The 19,934-nt window shown below is 43.8% G+C and overlaps 1 protein-coding gene across 4 annotated transcripts in view; it reads right to left on the reverse strand.

Annotated features, from left to right (window-relative positions):
* Window positions 1–11,296: 11,296 nt before the first annotated feature.
* LOC143829876 (uncharacterized) overlaps window positions 11,297–19,934 on the reverse strand; it is a 35,359-nt gene continuing 26,721 nt past the window's right edge. For 3 of the 4 annotated variants that reach the window (XM_077321410.1, XM_077321413.1, XM_077321412.1), the window contains one exon: window positions 13,656–17,459. In XM_077321410.1, coding sequence (XP_077177525.1) covers window positions 17,243–17,459 — 217 coding nt within the window. In that variant the 3' untranslated portion in view covers window positions 13,656–17,242. Of the gene's footprint in view, window positions 11,459–13,655; window positions 17,460–19,934 lie in introns of those variants that run through there. The other variant, XM_077321418.1, reaches the window with a different exon arrangement.

Consider the following 19,934-nt stretch of genomic DNA (forward strand, 5'->3'; position numbering starts at 1 on the left):
ATTCTCTCTTTATATTCAGGTAGATTTCTAATAGGCTGGCCATGGTAACTGGATCCCGATGATTGTATGTTCACGATAAAGATTTAAAACAAAAAGCAAGGATGCCAAGCTAATAAGGAGATGGCTGCTGAATCACCCCCCTCTCTCTCCCTGTTCATACCCCACCCCAGAAAATGCAAACAGAAATGTGTTTTAGCTGCCTGATCCCAATATTACCGTGTACACTGAAGACATTTTTGCAGTCCTGTAGCAATGTGGACCATGTCATTAAAAAAAATTTCAAGCAGGAAATGGAGAGGGGAGAGCGGGTGAGAGGCGGGGCAAAATGCTACTGAGGCTGTCACGTGTTTCTCCCTCCAGACAGGCTTGCCCCTGTTTATGCCCTGATTTGCAATGCAAAAAGAAGTGGGAAATTGGTTTTTGGTGATTGCCCTCATTGCAGAACAAATCTGAGGAAAACTCGCACTACCCACTGGAAAGCTCTGGATTGTTGCCAACATCATGTGAAAGCAGCACTAAAATCAGTGAGCATGAGGCTATCCAGGGGCAAATTCCTTATGCGGAATCAGTCCAAATATTGTAATGCCCCAGTATAGATTTATGGTGAGGCTTCATTTTCTGTCATATGTGCAATTCTGATCACCATATCTAATAAAAAATAATGCAGAGCTAAAAGTTATAGAGAAGGGGGTAACCAAGATGATGGGCTGGAGGATCTTTCCTACAAGAAAAGTCTGATGATACTGGGACTTTTCCATTTAGAAAAAAGACAACTGCAGGTGGACATGGTAGAGGTTTGTAAAAATATGCATTTGGCAACAGAAGGGAAATTTTCTCCATCTCCCATAATACTAAAATACAGGGGAATCCAATGAAATTGCTAGACAATAGAATGAGATCAGGAAGATAGACTTATTTATTCAACAAGTAATTAAGTTGTGGAATCCACTGCCAGTGGATGTAATAATAGCCACAAGCATGGATAGTTTTAAGGGGGAGTTAAAGCCATCATGACGACGGCGACTGCTACTACTACTACTACTACTACTACTCCTACTACTACTAATACTACTACTTCTACTTTCAATAGATGCCAACTCAGCCTAGCCCATAAGATGGCCCCTTACCTTGATATAGCTTACCTGACAACCTGAATCAACATCACAGTAATATCAAGACTAGACTACTGTAATGCACTTCATATTGGTCTTGCCTCAGAATCAACTAGGAAACTCTAACTGGTTCAGAATGTCATGGGCTCAGCTATTACTGGGAGCGAGATAAAGCATGCATGTTACTCCCATTCTACAAAAATTTGTTCAAGAGCTACTTTAAGACCAACAAAGATTTATACATGGCGTGAGCTTTTGAGTGCATGCACTCTTTCTCAGCCAAGGGCTTTATTGCACTATGTATTCTCCTAGATCAAACCAGGTCCAAAGTTTCCCAGATCATTCTCTTTGATCACTTTGATCCTAGCCATGCTGGATCAATCAATCTTTTGATCATCACATGAAAAGGCACCTGCACCACTTTTGTCCAAAGCCCATTTTTTGCCTATGTCACTTTTTACCATGAATCTGGCTAAGGAAAAGGTATATAAACGCTTCCTTTGGGTCCGATGCTTGCACTCCCCTCCAGTGACTCCTGACTTGGATGCTGGTTTAATTCATGTTGCCCTGATTTTCTCCCTTAACACACCCAACTCCTTCATTTGTGCAAGATAGGTAATTGTAATCCGCTGACCCTCTCCTCCCAAACCCTTGCCATTTCCCAACTTATTTTCCCTTGCCACACGTGCAGTATGATTGCTTTGTCTGTGTCTTATCCTTATCCATTGTTGCTCCTCTATATATTTATCAAACAGCCTGGAGGGTGGGACGTGTCCGGTTGTCCAAGTTAGAATAAGGCCAATCAGGGTGCAGTCAGCTTTGCCCTGATTGGCCCTGCCCCTGCAGCTCCCTTCCCTAGACTCTAGCCTCTTTGCTCTCAGACGCCAGAGTGCCTAGAGCCAGCAGAAGGTAAGGGGAGAAGCCCTGGGCAAAGGATCATGGTGGAGGCCTTGCTAACGAGGGCCTCTTGGCCTGCTAGGCTGGGCCTGCAGACGAGGGCCTCCCGGCCTGCTAGGCTGGGCCTGCTAATGAGGGCCTCTGGGCCTGCTGACTGCCTGCTCAGGAGCTCTGTCCCAGCCTTGATAACGAACTGCCCAGCCCCCGTCTGTCCCACTTGATCTGGCTGTGAACTGCAGCCCAAAGCCACCTTAAGCTGCCTGGTCAGGGGCCAGGGGAGAGCCCTTTCAAGGCCCGTTCTTATGAACGGGCTTTGAAGCTATTGGTTAAATAAAGCTACAACCCTTGTTTTAGACAGTATTTGTTGTCTGTCTTGGACTCCTGAAGGGCTTAATCACCTCCCAAACTGTGCAAAACCAGATCTGTGCTGGTTATCCCCTTTAGCAAAGCCAAATTCCAGAATTTTTTGGTCAGAGCTTTTTGGATAACAACATGCAAAGCCCTTTCTGGTTTGGCTCCTTTTATTTGTGGGATCACCTCTCCCCCTATGTCCTGCCATGATAGTTTCACTCCTGTCTGTAGGCCTTCTGCATGTGCAAACTTGCCAATGGGCAAAATCAACAACTGTCTGCACGTGTGCTTTCTCCATTGTGGCTCCCACTTTATAGAATGGTCTACCCAAGGAGCTTAAGAAGGCTCCCACTCTCTTAGCTTTCCACACACAATAAAAAACTGAATTATTCAAGATAATTTGTCTGTACAGGCCAAAGAGTTGCACTATACAAAATGGTTTACACACTTACTGAATATGCATTTGAATTAGGTTTCTCCAATCCTAGTTCAACATTCAGATTATTAATTAATTAGACTTTTATTCCACCCTTTCTCTGTAGACTCAGGACAGATCACAATGTATTTAAAATCACATAAATAGAATTCTAAAATACAAAATAAAATCTGACTTAGGTTAACATTTCCAACATAAAGATTCCTAAACTGGGATGGGAGGGGCATAGTAGGATCTCCCTAATGAGTATAGCTTGGCAGGGGCAGACAGAGAGGCCAGTGAGATCAAATATCTGGCCTCAGCTATAGGCCTCGCAGAACAGCTCTGTCTTACAAGCCCTGTAGAACTGTCTTAGGTCCTGCAGGGCTCTGATAACATTTGGCAGAATGTTCCACAAGGCTGGGGCCAGGGCCAAAAAACTGTGGCTCTGGTTGAGGTCAATTTGATCTCTTTAGAGCCAGGGATCTTAAGTAGATTCTGGTTGCTAGACCTTAATGCCCTTTGGGGAGCATAATGGAAGAGACAGTCCCAAAGATACAAAGGTCCCCGATCATTTAGGGCTTTGAAGGTAAGAACGGAAACCTTGAATCTGATTCGATCCCCAATCTGGACCCAGTGCAGTTGGATGAGCACAGGTTGTATATGGGCTCTCCATAAGGTCCCAGTAAGGACCTGCACAGCCACATTCTGAACCAGTTGAATATTCTGGATCAGCTTTAAGGGTAGCCCCATGTAGAGTTAATTTACTATACCACACTGATATACAAGTGACTACTGAGTGGAACAATCCCTATGATATAAATAAAAATTATTATTATACTATAGTTTTTATCATCTTTCAAATTTATGGAATCTTAGTCCAATTATTGTTCTTTTTTAATCCACCCTGCTGACTCTTAAATAATAATTGCCATTGAAATTAATTACACATTGTGCATCACCTGGTATTATGACTTTAAAAACTTTAACCCACCCCCAAACTAGCCTCCCCTCTTGAAACCAGCTTCCCTCCCGCCCCCATATATTGAGGCCCCTTTTTGTCAGCAATAATTTTGGAGATATAAGTAAACAATGGTCCTGGAAATTTTTTTGTCCCATGAACAATAATTCAGCAGTAGAAGTTAATTATAGTTGTCTGGGAAATTATGCACCGTGGAATAAGATATCCATTTATCAAAGTTGGACTTGCTAGTGACTGAAACCAAAGGGGTTTTTCTGGCTCAGCTGGCAATAAGAAAAATAAAGTTAGTGATTGCCTGAGCCGTAGGCCTTTTCTGGCAATAATGTGAAGCACTCAAGCCATTATTAGCTTAATGGTTTAATTTAATAGATCATTCCTGGAGGTAGGCCTCATAGTACAAACAATATTGAGAGACAGAAAAAGTAGTTAATAATAGCTTGAACTTCACAAATCATGACAGGGAGAAGCCTTCAGTGCTAATTATGTCTTGATTTTGAAATTTTAAGCAACACTTCTTGCTCTATTCTTATATGTCCCCAACTTGGATGTTTGGTATTTCACTAATGTTCGTTACATTCTGAAATATATTATAAATGTTCTATGTTGCAAACTCCTCAGGTCAGAATTTACCTGTTCTTCAATTATATTTGAGAACAGCACCTAACATGATAAAATATAATGTATGAGTAACTGGTCAGTGAAGAAACGAATGATCTGCTAAGATTATTAAAACTCATTTAGGCCTTTTTCCTGCAAGGAATGAAAAAATAAAATCACCTTATTGTTTCTTGCTTAATAAGTGCCACTTTTTAAAACCAGTTCTCATGTTTCATGTGGACACCATAAGGAAGTATATCTAGACTAAGCTAGGATGTTGAAAAAAATCTAGCAACATGTGGATTATCGCCCATTATGTGGCCCCACTTGCAACACTGCTGCATGTCTTCTGCACCTGGTCCTGGCATGAGACCAGGAGAAGACCTCAGCTTTGATGGAGGAAGACCTCATCTTTGATGGAGCTGAACTGGCCCAGCACTGAACCCACTTGCGTCATCATTGCCTGTCTTCCATACCTGGCCTCACCCCCATGGCAGACTCCTTCATCCTGGCCTAAAGGCTGGAGAAGGAGAACAGGCCACTTGGCCTTGCTTGGAGGCCCTGGGCAGCCACCACCTCCACCACCCGTCTTTCAGCTGCTTGGTCCTTGGCCACTACCTCTGGCTGCCACCCGGTGGCTAACTCCCTTCACATCTACTGGCACACTCCCTCTTTCCCTTGCCTGTCAGTCATAGGTGGGGGCGGAACAAACAGATGTCATGTCCATTATCAGGGAGCAGGCCGGTAAATGTGTTTGCACATCAATAATATAGTTGTCATGTACTTTTAACAGTCCCCATCCTTTGCTTTTACACAAGGCTTGACACACTTAAAATTAACAGGAAAAACTTTTCCTGGCATGGAAAAATCATGGTGAAATATCACCTGAAAAAATACAATGATAGTTTTATTTATTAGTAATGTAGACCAGCTTTGTGTCCAAGAAACCCAGTGGATAATAGTGCAATGGTTCAACTGCATGAGAAATCTATACCTTTGGAGGATTCTACAGAAATCTTTGTTGTCATGATGAGAGGAAGGCTTGCAACAAAGTACGCAGCACTTGGGGTTGGTGCCCCAACATTAAGCCCAAGCTGTAGAAAACAAGTCCTTTCAAAAAACAGTTTTCTTTGTACTCCCCTGTCATTCCTCTGAGCAAGATCATCAGTCAGGGAAAGCAAAGCAATCTCTTTCTCAAACTCGTGCTTTCTTTTGGGACTAAAGCTGTGCAGCCTTGCCACCAACATGCAATTGATACAGATTTATCTTCTTTCTGAACACCGGTGTCTGGTAGATCTGAGGAAGTCCTGAAGAAACACTTGAAGAAAGTAGTGGGGTAAATGAAGGTGAATAAACTGGTGCTTGATCCAGACAAGACTGAAACGCTGTTGCTTAATAATAAAGCTGCATATGGATTGGTGGATCATCCTGTCCTAGAGGAGGTTGTACTTGCTGTGAAGGTTCAAGCTTTAAGAGTGTTGCTGGATCCTGGCCTGTGGTTGAGGCTCAGGTCCGCTTTGTGGAATGTAACTGCCCGGTAAAAGTTTTACCAGTTATGTCAATTGCAATTGTTCCCTTGAAATCCATGAACATTACATCTTGGATCCATTAACCTGATCACATTCGGTTTATGTATATGGGGCTGCCTTTGACTGGAAACTTCAGTTAGTCAAGAACACAATGGCCAGATTACTACTGGGGGGATGATATAGAGATCACATCACAACAGAAAGATCTGCACTAGGTGCCTATCAATTGCCATCACACTTCTAAATACTGATGCTCAGAAGTCCTAAACACACATGATTGGGGTACCCTAAGAACTGTATTCCCCTGTACTGTCCTGCCCACTGAGATCAGTGGCACAATACCAGTTAATGGTGTCTTTGCCTGTAGAAATGAGGCAACTAGAGACTATGCTTTCCCACTGGTGGCTCTCTTGTTGAGGAAAGCCTTCCCTTTGAAGGTAGCCTGATACCTATGTTAATGACTTTCATCACCAAATGAAAACGCCTCTCTTCACCCAGGCTTTCAGGTAGGGTTTCGCCTACTTTGGGCATTTTCGTTAATTTATATACTTGTCTTTATTATTTGCCTTCTGTTTGTAATTTTTTATACTGCTGAATTTACCTGCCATTGTTAATGGCTGGTGACTTTATTGCTGGAATGTTATCAATAGTTTAAAATTAATTGTTTTGTTGTTGGGAAGATTTTTTAGATTCTCCTTCTCTGAGAAGAGTTTCAGATTTTGCATCCTGTGCTATTCTCCAAACTGCCCTCCTCAGCTGGCGACCAGTAACAGGCTGGAGTCCCCAGTAAATATACATGTCCAGGATTAGATAGCATTTCCTATATTGTCTGGTAATTGGTACAGATCTGCAGGCAACCTACACTCTTCTGTCTACACAATATTATCTCTGCAAGAGCTACTCCAATTGACATGCTACTGGTTCCCAACTAACAGTGCCAATAGTCTGGAGAAAAAAAAATGCCCTGAGCCTTTTAAGAGAGTCTTGATGTATTAAAATGGGAAATTGAAATTTTTCATGATATGGAAGTAAGTAACATCTTCTGGCAAATGACATCTTATTAAAGGCACAGGACATTTTGTTTCATGGTGTGGGTAGCTCTGTTCCCAACATTATTGGGGAATTACAGCTGAGGGGCAAGCCAATCCATACCTTGCAGCAGTGTCACAGTCTCCTCATTGCACGTTTTCTTTATTTAAATGTTTATATCCTGCTGATCCTCTTGGATCAAGGTGGCATTACAATTTAAAAACCAGAATATAAAACCTTCTCCCTCCTCAATGAAATGGCCTCACGATGCTTCCTGAAGATTTCTAATAATGGTGCTCCTCTCATCTCTTCAAGGATCTCATGCCACAACATGAGAGCTTCAGTGCAAGAGGTCTGGCTCTGGTTGATGGTAATCAGGCCACTGTATATTGGGGAACAGCCAGTAGGTGGCAGCCTGAAGATTTTGGTTGTTGCTTGATCACATATGGGAGAAGACAATTCTTCAGATACTAGGGGCAAAGCCCATTGCATTCAGGAATGCAACAGGTGTCAGATTGGGGGGTGGGTGGAAGAATTCTGCGGATGGCCGCTCTCTCCCCCCAGAACCTGGAAAGGCTGCAGGCTGGAGGCCTCTGGGGAAAGGAACTCAATGGCAGGGGCAGCTTTCACGCAGCAGGGACCTGTAGCCTCTGAGGGAAATGGAAAGAGGAGGGGTGGTCAGGGGTGGGGAATGGAAGGCGATTGGCTGGCCGCTGGACAGACAGGCAAGCCAGTTGGGGGAGGAGGCACTCAGGGGCGGGACAGCTGCCCTGAGTGGGTGTTAAGCACTGAGTGGCACTTAAGCCAGGAGACTAGCTCCTCCTCCAATCCCTTAACAGAAATATTAAGTGGAACAGATGTGGGTCCCAGACTGTGAAGATATTTAATGGTCAAAACTATCACCATGAATTGGGCTTGGAAGCAAACTGGCAGCCAGTGTCACTGTTTTAAGATGAACATGATATGTTGCCATTGATTAATCCCTGGCAATAATTGGGCTGCCACATTCTGAGCCAGCTGTTATTTCTGGGTTGCCTTCAAGGGCAGTTGGACATACTGTGCAATACAGTAATCCAGCTGTGTGGTTGCAAAACACAGATCAGTGAGGCCAGACCAGCTGAGTCTGAGAAGAGTGAAAGTTGGTGAACCAGATGCTAATAATAGAATGCACTTTTGGTCAGTACAACAACCTGTGTTTCAAACTGTGGGGACTGGTCTGTGAGCACCCCCAGCTTTTCACTCATTCTGCAAAAGCTGACTTAGGAATGCTACCCTCCAGTTGGGGCCTGGGGTTCCCCTCAAATTACAGCTCCTCTCCAGGTTACAGACATCAGTTCCCCTAGAGAAAAGGGATGTTTCTGGAGGGTGGACTACTATGGCATTCTACCCTGCTGAGGTCTCTGTCCTCCTAAGGATTCACCCTGAAATTTCCTAAGCAGGTTCTGGAAACCCTATCCCCTATCTCCTACTGGTAGCCAGGAGGGACCTGGATGATCTAATTTTACATGTGATTTTATCCTGACAAACATAATTTTCTCCACTGTTTTGAACATTTGTGAGCTCCCTTTCTCTGTTCTTTTGTTTTAGCCCTCCCCCCCCCAGCATGCTCATCTATTCCAATACATTTCTTTAACAAATAATTATTAAAAGAAAGAATGCCAGTCCCCTAACCTCATGGCTTTTCCCCCAGCAGCTGCCGCCTCCCGCATGAATTCAAGGGTAACATTGCAGAGGGCTAGCCACTGATTCAGTACTAACAACTTGCAGGAAAAGTGAAAAGTGAATTTTTCTCTATGGGATCATGTTAAAATAACTATATAATACAATAACAGAAAGTCAACAAATTCACGACTCCCTGTAATATAACAGCTGCCATGTTATATTATAAAACCTCACCTGCACCCTGGAAGAACCTTGAAAGAGCTCTCCCAATACTATAAATATGGACCCTGCTGACACATCATCCATGGAACCACAAGAAAGATTGAGAAGATTAGGGTACTCACTATGTGATAATACACTAAAATGTGTGCTGACCTCCTTGCATATGTCTCACGATGGCAAGGGAATTACTACTTTCCATTTTTTAAAAGTTTTCCCTCTATCATTGGTGAGGGATGGTGCCAATTAGTAGCAGCTGTGCATGGAAATGTGAGTTGAGAGCCTGTTATAGGTTCTGTTCTGCTCAGAGGCTGATGAGTAGGAAGGACAGGGAAAGGACTACACACATGAAACTTCACCTGCGCTTGGCTATCATAGTAGTAGCCTAAGAACAGTATTGAAGCGGAATGGAAGGAATGAGGGTCAGTGCACACAGACAACCTAGCCATACCAGATCAGCTTTTGTGCTAGCCAGAAGGGTCCATGGTCACACAGGGCAGTAGTCTAGTGTATCACCACAGGTATAGTCAAAATGGATTAGCCAGGGGCATGCAAAATTAATTTTTTGCAACTGAGCACAGTGTAATCGGAAGAGAAAAGTTATCAGCTAAGTACTGATTAGTCATGTGGATTTAAGGCTGCCATTACCCCCCCCCCTCTGGCTCATCTGTGATTGTAACAGAAGCCTGGCATAAACCAAAATAAGTAGCTGACAATTTTTCTGGCTAGGGAGAGAATTATAAGGAAAACATCAGCCTTTCCCATCCTCTATGTGTTAGCCCGTTGACATCCCTGAGTGGCCTGGTGTTAGGGGCCTGAGCGGATGGGTTGCTGGCCTTCTGGCTTCCCCTGCTCCCTGTTGCTTCCTGATTAGCAAGCTGAACTGATTGGAGGCAAAAATACAGCTCCTAAAGCCTGCAGGGGAGTTGTTGGCTGTTGTGTCAAGGTGACTGATAATATAATAAAAAGGATCCTGAGGAAAGGCCCTAGCAGCGGTCTGAGGCTTAGTCTTGAGCCTTGTGTGAGGCAAAGTATGATTGACTTTTTATTTACAGCCTTGAAAACTGAGCCATGGGTTAAGCTACTTTCTTAAACTTACTGGTAAAGCCCAAGCAGTAGTAAGAAGCCTTCCATCTCAAATTTGATATGTCTGCTTCAAGGTAGCTGCCCTGCCCCCCCCCCCACATGTTTATACCTGTAAATGTGCTCTGTAGAACAAATTTCTGAGGCACCATTATCACTATCTGTGGTTTGCAAAGCACAGTTGGGGTTCAGAACTGCTGTGAGTAGAGTCCAGAGGCCAGCAAGCGATGGTGGTTAAAGAAAATGTGTCATTAGGATTTGAAGAAAAAAAACCTTTTCCTTGGGTCAGAAAGTGGTGCTGACAAGTTTGTTGATTGTTACTGTTTTTAACACCCTATTCTCCTTTCTTTTGCCAGGGTAGAATTGTATTATAGTATAAAGGGTAATGTAACCATCATTGTGCCTCTTCACAGTCCATACAAATTAAATTGGCAATATGACATAGGCCAGTATAGAAGCCTTTAAATATGGTATTCTGCTATAATCAAGAAATGTATAGTGTCCGGGTATAGGAATACATTTTCTTTGGTGGTTTAAACAAAGCAAAACCTTCACCTTTCATTTTTGTTTATGGCCGGTCTTGGCAGAGAACAGGCAAGATGGAGGAAATCAAGAGCTGACCCGCCTCACCCAGCAAGGCCTCAGAAACACCAAACGGTGGGCCTGGCCAGCTACAATGAAATGGGCAAGTCACACATCTACACCCCTCCAGACAGAAAGATGAAAACCACAAACTTCAGAAAAAGCTTCTTGACCTGCCCTGCCCAGTCATTGGGCAAACAGAGCTGTTAAACTCTTTGGCATGAGGAGGAAGAGGACTCTTTTGTGTGGATTCCATCGAGGCAGATGCAGTTCTTACCTGGGGCCTGCTGAAGATGGTTATTACCACGTGTGGGATTGCAGCCCTGAACAAGGTAAAGGTGGGCATTCTTTAGATTTACCGTAACTTTTAATGATCCTGCCTTAGATTAACATCCACTGGGGCACATACACGAGAATCACAGAATCACGGACCTGGAAGGGATCTCCAGAGTCATCTATCCAATCCCTTGCAGAGCCCCCCCCCCCCCCCGACTAAGAGGTCGAACCTACCTAGGGATTGTCAATGTTATTGTTTGTTGAATGTTGTTCTAGTTGGTATGTAAATGTTCTACAATGTTTTATGTAAACCACCCAGAGCCGTAGGGAAGGGTGGTATAAAAATCTAAACAAACAAACAAACAAATAAGAATGCAGGTATGTGCCCACCATAGTGACCTCAATTCCATGCCACCCCCCCCCCCAAACCAGAATCCCAGGCCATTTTGGCCTGGAGGAAATTTCCCTCCCAATCTGAAGGTGTCGACTGGCATTTCCCTGGGCATGCAAGAAATAGTCACAGCTTTTTCCGAGAATTCTTTAAAATTTATTTCATTCCATTGATTCTGGTCTCACCCTCTGGAGCAACAGAAGAGAACTCTGCTTCATGTGACAGCCCTTCAAGTACTTGAAGATGGCTTTCATATCACCTCTTAGATGTCTTCTCTCCAGGATAAACAGACCAAGCTCCGTCAAGCTTTCCGTACACATCTTGGTCACTAAACTGACAAAGATAGGAAAATTGTTTGCAGTTTTATGTCGACATTTTATTATTTATTTATTTATTTATTTATTTATTTATTTATTTATTTATTTATTTATTTATTTATTTATTTATTTATTTATTTATTTATTTGATTTCTGGAACTAGTCAACATACAACATAGTCAATATACAACAATAACAATCCAACAGTGGTTCTAAATAACACAACTTCAGGGATCCCAACAATAACAATTTAGATTTTTATACTGCCGTTCCATACGGCTTTTTTAATAAATGTTATATAACTTTTAGTGCTGGCATTCGTTTTCTATACCACACAGACCTCCACTGTTCAGATGCAATGTTTTAAAATGAGGGCCACAGGAAGGGGAGAGGTAGTTAACTGGCAAGTGGCATCTTCCCGCAGAGGTGTGCAAGTGTAGTAAGCAAGTATAGTAACCAGATGCTGGGGAGCAGGAGACACAGGCCCTAGGTGAGGCCTTATAATGGCAACACAAGGAAGGGAAGCTTGGGAGTCCTGTTCCTCTCAGTAGGTGGTTCCTACAAGGACCAGTTGGTGGCAGTGGTTGAACTGAGAGAGGGAGAGGAAGCCACATTGGTGGCATGTGCCTGGCAGAAACCTTGGATGGCCACTGGTACCCTGATACCTCAGATGAACACAACTAAATAGGAAATCTACTGGGGCAGAAGCAAGTGATCTGCACAGGATACTTCCCTTCCTGAAATATAACGAACTGAGGATGAGGATTGAATCGTAGCTGGCAGGTTGGGGTTTTAGACAAACTGAAAAGGCTTTACACAGAGAGAGCGCTAACCTAAATGAGGTACTTTTATGGTACATAGTTATCCTAAATTACTAAATATTTTTTAGTTTATAAACTTATTTTTAAAAAGCTCAATCATTAACAAAGGTGAAAACCCTGTGCTGAACACTTTCTATTCCTAGAAACACATTTATGGACAGTGGCATTTATTCTCTTCCCAAAGGCTGTACCTGTTCATCTAAGCACGTGCTCTTGCATTTGAGTAGGATGTAAAGATAAAGGCTTTCCTTACATATAGAGCTTTAATTCTGCTTTTAGAAAACATTATGATTATGTTCTGCTTAATGCTTGTGCTGTGAGGTCATCATGACAAAGGGGTCAGACAAGTGAAATTTGCTGAAGCCAAAGAGATATTTCTGCAGCACGCTGCTGCGTATCTGGATATGATTAAAGGGCTCTGGCTGGCTGAGCGAGGGTCTCATTGGTGGGAGTGCCATATTCTTTAGCTGGTGTGAGATGGAAGTGTCACATCTTTTAGCAAGAGTATAACTGGTGGTTGCCTCAGGTAGCAACTTCCTTCCCTGCCCTCATGTGCACTTTGGGCCCTCATTTGCCCTGGGCTAAGGGAACATGGGAGAATCTGTGCTCCCTTTGCCTGCTGTGGGGGTCAGCAGGGCCTGTCCTGCAGCAGGCCCTTGTGGATGGGAAGAACCGGATCTTCGAGGCCCAGATCCTTCCCACTTTATGGAGGCTGGGAGGGGGCACAAAATGCCTCAATCTGCTTCGCAACGCTTTGCGGTGCCATGGGATAGACTGGGGCTTTTTAATTTTATTTTACAAGAAGGTGGTATTGTGTTCCCACGCATTCCCACCTTCCTGTAAAATATGCCCCCCTCCCCCCATGCTGCGTCCCCTGGGGGGGCACATTTGGCACCGGAGCAGACCCAGCACCAAAATGTGTCCCCCATGCAGCTATGCACTGGTGGTGGCCTGGTGCAGCTGCTGCTATGTGGAAATGACCTCTAAGTCACAGAGCAAGCCCTGTAGGGTTTCCCAAATATCTGAGATTTGAGATTTCTTCTTCTTCTCAGGGTTTGGTTATTACTTGGATAGCTTGGCACAGCTGCCAAGGTAACTGAAGTGATGGCAGAATTTCGATGAGATCCCCCCCCCCCGGCTTTCTGAAATGTCACAATAAGGTTTACTGCTCTGGTTTTGGAGCAGTTGGGGAAGTAAAGGGGTAACAAGCATCTACATCCCCTGTATGGGCATGGGGAGGGACTGGAAGAGCAGAGGAGCAGTGGCCCCAGGTTGTAATATCCTTTGCTCCTCATATATCTCCCAGGGTTCCTGCATTTTAAAGGGGGAAAGGGGGTGGGTTTTAAAGGAAGTCTTTATTAATTCTGTGGGTTCAGTGATCACAGACTCCAATTCTTCACAACAGCTCTTTTTATTTAGCAACTCCAGCAACAGACTACAACAACTGAGCAGGGAAAAACAGACAAACTCATGCACTTTTATATCTTTCAGGCAGCCTGCTGCTGCCTCTGATTGGCCCTAAGCAGGACATACCACAGGGAACCCTTGTAATATTGTTCCAAAGTACATTCCTGGACCCCGACCTGAGCCTCATCATGTTCTGGAAAGCCTCTTTTGAACACACATTCCCCCCCTCAAAAGGGGGAGCCAGGGAGCTTTCACAGGCATGTTTGCATGCCAGAGAGAGAGCATAATTGCTCTAATGAGATGTTAACCTCCTGCAAGAGGATTTGAGCTATCACAGAGTAATGCCATTAATTACACAGGGGGCATGATCTTTCTCTCATCCAGCAACACCTAAAACAAAGGTATAATGGTTTCTGGCAATTTGCTAATGTCCATGTTAGCCTTCAGTTATCTTCCCCATACCTGTGTCCATTTTTTTAGTAATTTCTTCCCTGATTAAATCATCTACCAGCTGTTTCCACAGACATGTGTACCAGATCATCAAACCCATTTTACCAAAGTGGTCCTGCCACACCCAAACACTTATTCAGATTCAAATGTTAATTTGCAGCTGCATGAGAAAACGTGAATTACCTCATTCTGGAGGTTTCCCTTTAACAATCAAAGTTTCTTTGTCACAGACTTTCTAAAGATACCAGTTAGTCTCTGTTTTTTTATATTTCATACCTGCAATTAGTTCAAACATATTATTTTAGGGGCTAACCACCCAAAACTGGTGTTAGGATACTTTGGGGCTATTTAAATGCTACACTGAACCCTGTCATGTGTGTGCTGGTCCTGAATATACAACAGACATCCAACTTTGCATGCTGGTTTGTCTGGCTGTTTCTCTCATCTTTATAGAACATCTCTATGTTACAGAAGGTAGCTATTATATCCTTTTTCTGATGCAAAATTTTCTTCTTTCATGCTTTTTCAGCTCTTTTCTTTCTTCTTGTATACTTGTTTAGTTCAAATAGCATGAATGTCTATTTTGTTTTTTTTTAACCAAAAAGGCATTCATGCTATTTGAACTATTTTGTTTTTTAAAATAAAAATCCTTATATTTAAAAATCTCAGGCAGAAGCAAATCAAAATTTGCTTCTGCCTGAGATTTCTGGCTGGATCCTCCCCCAGTATACATAGATGAAAGAATCTTGCTGGTTACCCACTTATAATGTTTCCTAGAATTGCTAATTCCTTCATCATATATTCAGGAGACAAGTCTATTTTAGGCAATATACACACACGTTGTTTTGTATTTAAGATAACAATTGGTTGTTGTATTAGAAGTTTTGTTGTACCTTGTTTTGGTGAGACATGCAGTGCAAATCACTGGGCTTAAACTGAAGTATCTCATTTGCAGTTGTGATGAAAAATGACAAGCTAGAAAAAGCACTGATGCTAAACAGCAGTACCTGGAGGCATTTAGAGAGATGGTGAGCCACAGGTTGTTTCCTCCAAGTTGCCAGACTGCTTGATTATAATCAGAGGAATCTTTTGCAAGCCTCTAAGGCAATGAGGGAGAGAACCTGCAGGGACTTGAGGATGCTTTTGCACATCTCACTGGTGTCGCCTCCCTCCCCAGTGCTTCCCCCTTATAACCTAAACAGTGCTTTTGACTTGCTGCTGACAAGCATTAAGGGATGGATAGAAGGAGTTCAACATGGTCATTACTGAGTTGCACATTCCCTGAAGCTCATCAACAGGGAATCCGAACCACTGCTTGGATTACATTGCTAATGTGTTCAAGAAGGCATGCCTCAAGAGGCAACCTGTGTTGCTGTATTGTAGGTTGCCAGCAGCATGTCAAAGAGCGCCTTTAGTTTACAAGGCATATAAATTATAATACATCACAAGGAATGGTTCATCCAGGTATTACACTCAAGATCTTTCTGTTCATTTTGAGTAAGTATTCTACTGCAGTAGAATTAAATATCATTAGTCTTCTTAAAAGAACTTCTGGAGTTCACACTGTCATGATTTATATTGTGATAACCCTGTTAGGTAGGCCTGGGGTTTCCATTTTCAATGGACTGAGATCAGACACAGGAGCTTTGCTAGAGTCATCCATTGATTCAGTGGTCCCCAACCCCTGGTCCAGGGACCGGTCCCGGTCGGTGGATCAGTCAGTACCGGTCCGTGGCTCCTCCTCGTCCTGCCACCCTGCCGCTGGCTCACCTTTGGTGCTCTCCAGTGGCCACCATGGCTGGGGCTCCCCCTCAGCATGGCACTGCGCAGCTGCTGCTGGCAGCACTCCCCAGTGGGTGGTGGAAAGTCAGGGGCACTGGCAGGAAAGCAAGTGGAGCAGGGGCTCAGGCGGCAGCGACATCCCTTGGCAAAAGATCCCCCCCCCCAGGCCTCAGTAAAATTGTCAAGCGTTGACTGGTCCCCGGTGATAAAAAGGTTGGGGACCACTGCATTAATTCCCCCAGCTCTGTCAGGTGTGTATGTATGTGGGGGAAGGTGTCATTTGATTGAATGCACATCTGTTAAGGAGAAGAGTTCAAGTCTAGCCTTCTCTTTGACATGGCAGCTGATCATTTTGTATATGTCGGGCTTTTCTCCTGAGGACTTCTGATTTCAAGTGATACAGCCAGGGGATGAGTTTACTACCTCAACTTGGTCTAAGTGGTTTTTAACAGAGAATTTGCTGTGACAAATAGCAGCTTCATGTCAAATTTCTCTAAACCTTAAGTCCAGTATCCAGATGCTGTTCTGCTGTCCATCTCCCTCCCTCTAACAGCAACAGCAGACAATGTGAAGCAGGCAAATGAATGTACCAGAACACAAGGCAAGGTTGTCCTGCATGTTGTGGAGGAGCAGCTCAAAACAGGATAACCACTTTCAGCAGTAAACGTGTGGCTTGGATTCACTGATGTACCCTCAGAAAGGTTTTGCCAGCACAATGTTGCTTTCTTGTCTCCCTCATCTTGCTGCAGTCCAAAATGAACTCTCTGCTGTGCTTCCTGTCCCCCAGAATCAGGACAGCAGTATTTTGGGCTACAATGGCAGGGGGAAGCTGGGAAAGCCACAATCTGAAGGCAGAATTCCTTCCACCTTAAGAAATTCTCCCATGGAGAAAAGCCTGCATTTCTTGTGATATTTGGTTCTGCCCTGATTCACCTCTTGATAAATAGTCACACATAGCCTGAAGATAACCCTGGGCAATTAGGTTTATTAATCTTTTCTTTAAAATCTTCTAAGACTAAGACAAGGCAAAAGAAGTTCACAACTAAGAAGCCATTAACTCATGAATAAGCCACCACCAGTGCTAGATGTGTGAAACCATTATTTTACCACAAAGAGATGTCTAACATATGGTATTTGGCTTTGAGAAATTGCTTTTCAAAATTTTAAAAACAATTGGCAATAGCAAATTCTTTTTTTAGGTTCAGCAGATTCTTATTCTATACTATAGAAGGCAATATATATGCCTGTCACCCAAGAACAAAAGCAGAACCCATGAAATACCCATCAGCTTCTTTTTTATTATAGTGCTGATTAATATTTTGTTGTTGTTAGTTGCGAAGTCATGTCCAACCCATTGCAACCCCATGGACAATGATCCTCCAGGCCTTCCTGTTCTCTACCATTCCCCGGAGTCCATTTAAGTTTGCACCGACTGCTTCAGTGACTCCATCCAGCCACCTCATTCTTTGTCGTTCCCTTCTTCTTTTGCCCTCAATCGCTCCCAGCATTAGGCTCTTCTTCAGGGGGTCCTTCCTTCTCATGAGGTGGCCAAAGTATCTGAAATTAATATTTTATATTAGTGAAAAGTGGTGGGAGACCAGAGGTCAAAAATACAGGAATAGCAGATTCCTAGTATGAAGTGCACCTAATTGTCAGCTAGAAGAGTAGGCTTGTTAATCTGGGATGTTTGAAGAATTCCCTGTCTTGTCTACCACCATTCTGCTTTTCCACTGGAGTTCTAGATCCCTGACTAGATATTAACAAAAAATGTTATGGATGAGGATGTGAAAATGAGCACACTGCATCAAGGGTCGGCATCAAGCTTTGCTTCCTGGCGGGAGCAGTTGGTCATGGTGGTTTTGACATACAAGGTTATACCCTTTATTTCTAAAAAATAAGAGTTGGTAAGGGTTGAGCTGAGTCCCCAATAGGCATTGTTCCCTGTCCAGCTACCAGACAGGCCCCCTTCTGATCACTTTTTGAAACAACTAAGATGGAACCTTATGCTTCTTCTCCTCACCAACACAGTTTGGCTTTGGGCCTTTTTTCATTGCTAGCAGAAGGGGAGCAAGACTGGGGGCCATTCCGCACTCGTTCAAAACTGCACAATGGTTGCAAATTGAAATCGCTACTGTTTTGCTGTTATGCACAACGTCGTTGACAATCTGCAACACTCCTGAAACCAATCTGCAAATAGCGCTTCGTTGTAGCACTTTCAGGGAAATCCCAAAAAGTGGATTCACCCTCCGGAAAGTGCTACACTCTTGCAACCAATCTGCAACACTAGCGGGAAAGTTCTGTGCGTTACCATTGTTGTGGTTTCTGCAAAGTCCCTCCCCCTAGCTCTCTCCTCAGATCTTCTGGCAAAGCGATCGCCATTTTTTTTTCTCGGAGCGAGCAGAGATCAACGCACCGGCGAGCTTTCGTTTACCCAGCGAGGCTTCTCTGGCTGCAGTCCCTCCCCAGAGCTGTTTTAAGTCACCAAGCACGAAGCAACACACAGCCCCGTTTGCTGGTTTATTTTCCCTTTATTTTTCACTGTACTTCGGCCGAAAATCGCGCCCGTGCGGGGGGGGGGGGTGTTTTTTTTTCCACTCAGGGGAGCGTGGCAACGATGAAACAGCAGCTCAAGCACCATCTGCTAGCTAGATGGATCTCTCCATTGCAACGAATCAACGCAGATTCATTGCAACGTGTGTGTGTGTGTTTTTTTTAAACCTTCCTTAAAGGGAAAGGGGCTTTTTGGGAGCATGATAATGGCCACCCATTGGCTGCTTGACGGCCAGGGGTGGGACAAAGCTCGGCAATATCGCTTCCTGGCTAGCAATTTTTGCCGAGACCGGAAACCTGTGGGAAACTATAGAAACACAACTGGATTCTACTACAAAAGCAGGTATGCATAATGACGAATTCCACTATTTAAAATGGTGTTTTTCCGTTCCGCAACCAATTTGCTACCTAGATCCTGGTGCAGAATGGCCCAGGGATGTCTCAAGAAAATGAGGAACTCTCCATAGTCTAGTTTCTCTCATCTTGCCTCCTCCTATTTTCTGTAATCTGAAGGATAAAGGATGGAGGCTAGTGGTAGCTGGGTTTTAGGCCAGTCACATACATGGTGCTCAGCTGTGCAACCCTCAACCCCCATTCAAATGGTTTGCAGGTAAAAGTCGCTGGCTGCCTCCTTCCCTATAGCTATGGATTTCCCTTCAACTAGTAGTCTAAGTCCTCTGTATGGGTCAGCCTGCTTGATGTAGTGGCTAGGAGTGCAGACTTCTAATCTGGTGAGCCAGCTGGGTGACTTTGGGCTCACACAGCACTGATAAAGCTGTTCTGACCAAGCAGTAATATCAGGGCTCTTTCAGCCTCACCTGCCACACAGGATGTCTGTTGTGGGGAGAGGAAAGGGAAGGTGATTGGAAGCCACTTTGAGACCCCTTTTGGTAGAGAAAAGCAGCGTGTAAGAACCAATTCTTCTTCTAGTTTGCCCAAACTCCCCTGTATTGTGTGGAAGCACCTTGTTAATGCTGCTTTCTAAGTTCATTGGAAAGTAGCTGTGTGTCTGTATCAACTGCATGTTCTGCACTTCTTCTGAAAATGATGTTAGATTTTTTGTTTCCACATGCTTGCTGTAATGGGACCTGGGTCTTTTGTCCAGTGCACTCACAATTAAGAAAACAAAGACAACTATATTTCCTGTATATGATGAACACCATGAGTACACATGATATATAAACAAGGACCTTCAGATTCCTCTAATGTGAGAAGCAGATAATTCCACAAATTGGCCTGCTTAGGCACTGGCAAGGCCACCCTGTATTGAGTCTGCCATGAAAACGCTGGAGGGCGTCACCCCAAGGGTCAGACGTGACCCGGTGCTTGCACAGAGGATACCTTTACCCTTACCTATATTTTTTCTTGGCGGAGAGGGATGCATTTTTGCTTAATGCAATGTGACTGCATTGTGTCTGAAAGATAAACCCCTTTATTATGAAACCTGTGGTAAAATACTGCAAGGATATTTAATCTCCTGTT

Source organism: Paroedura picta, chromosome 2 (genome assembly GCF_049243985.1).
Source record: "Paroedura picta isolate Pp20150507F chromosome 2, Ppicta_v3.0, whole genome shotgun sequence".
Taxonomy (NCBI): domain Eukaryota; kingdom Metazoa; phylum Chordata; class Lepidosauria; order Squamata; family Gekkonidae; genus Paroedura; species Paroedura picta.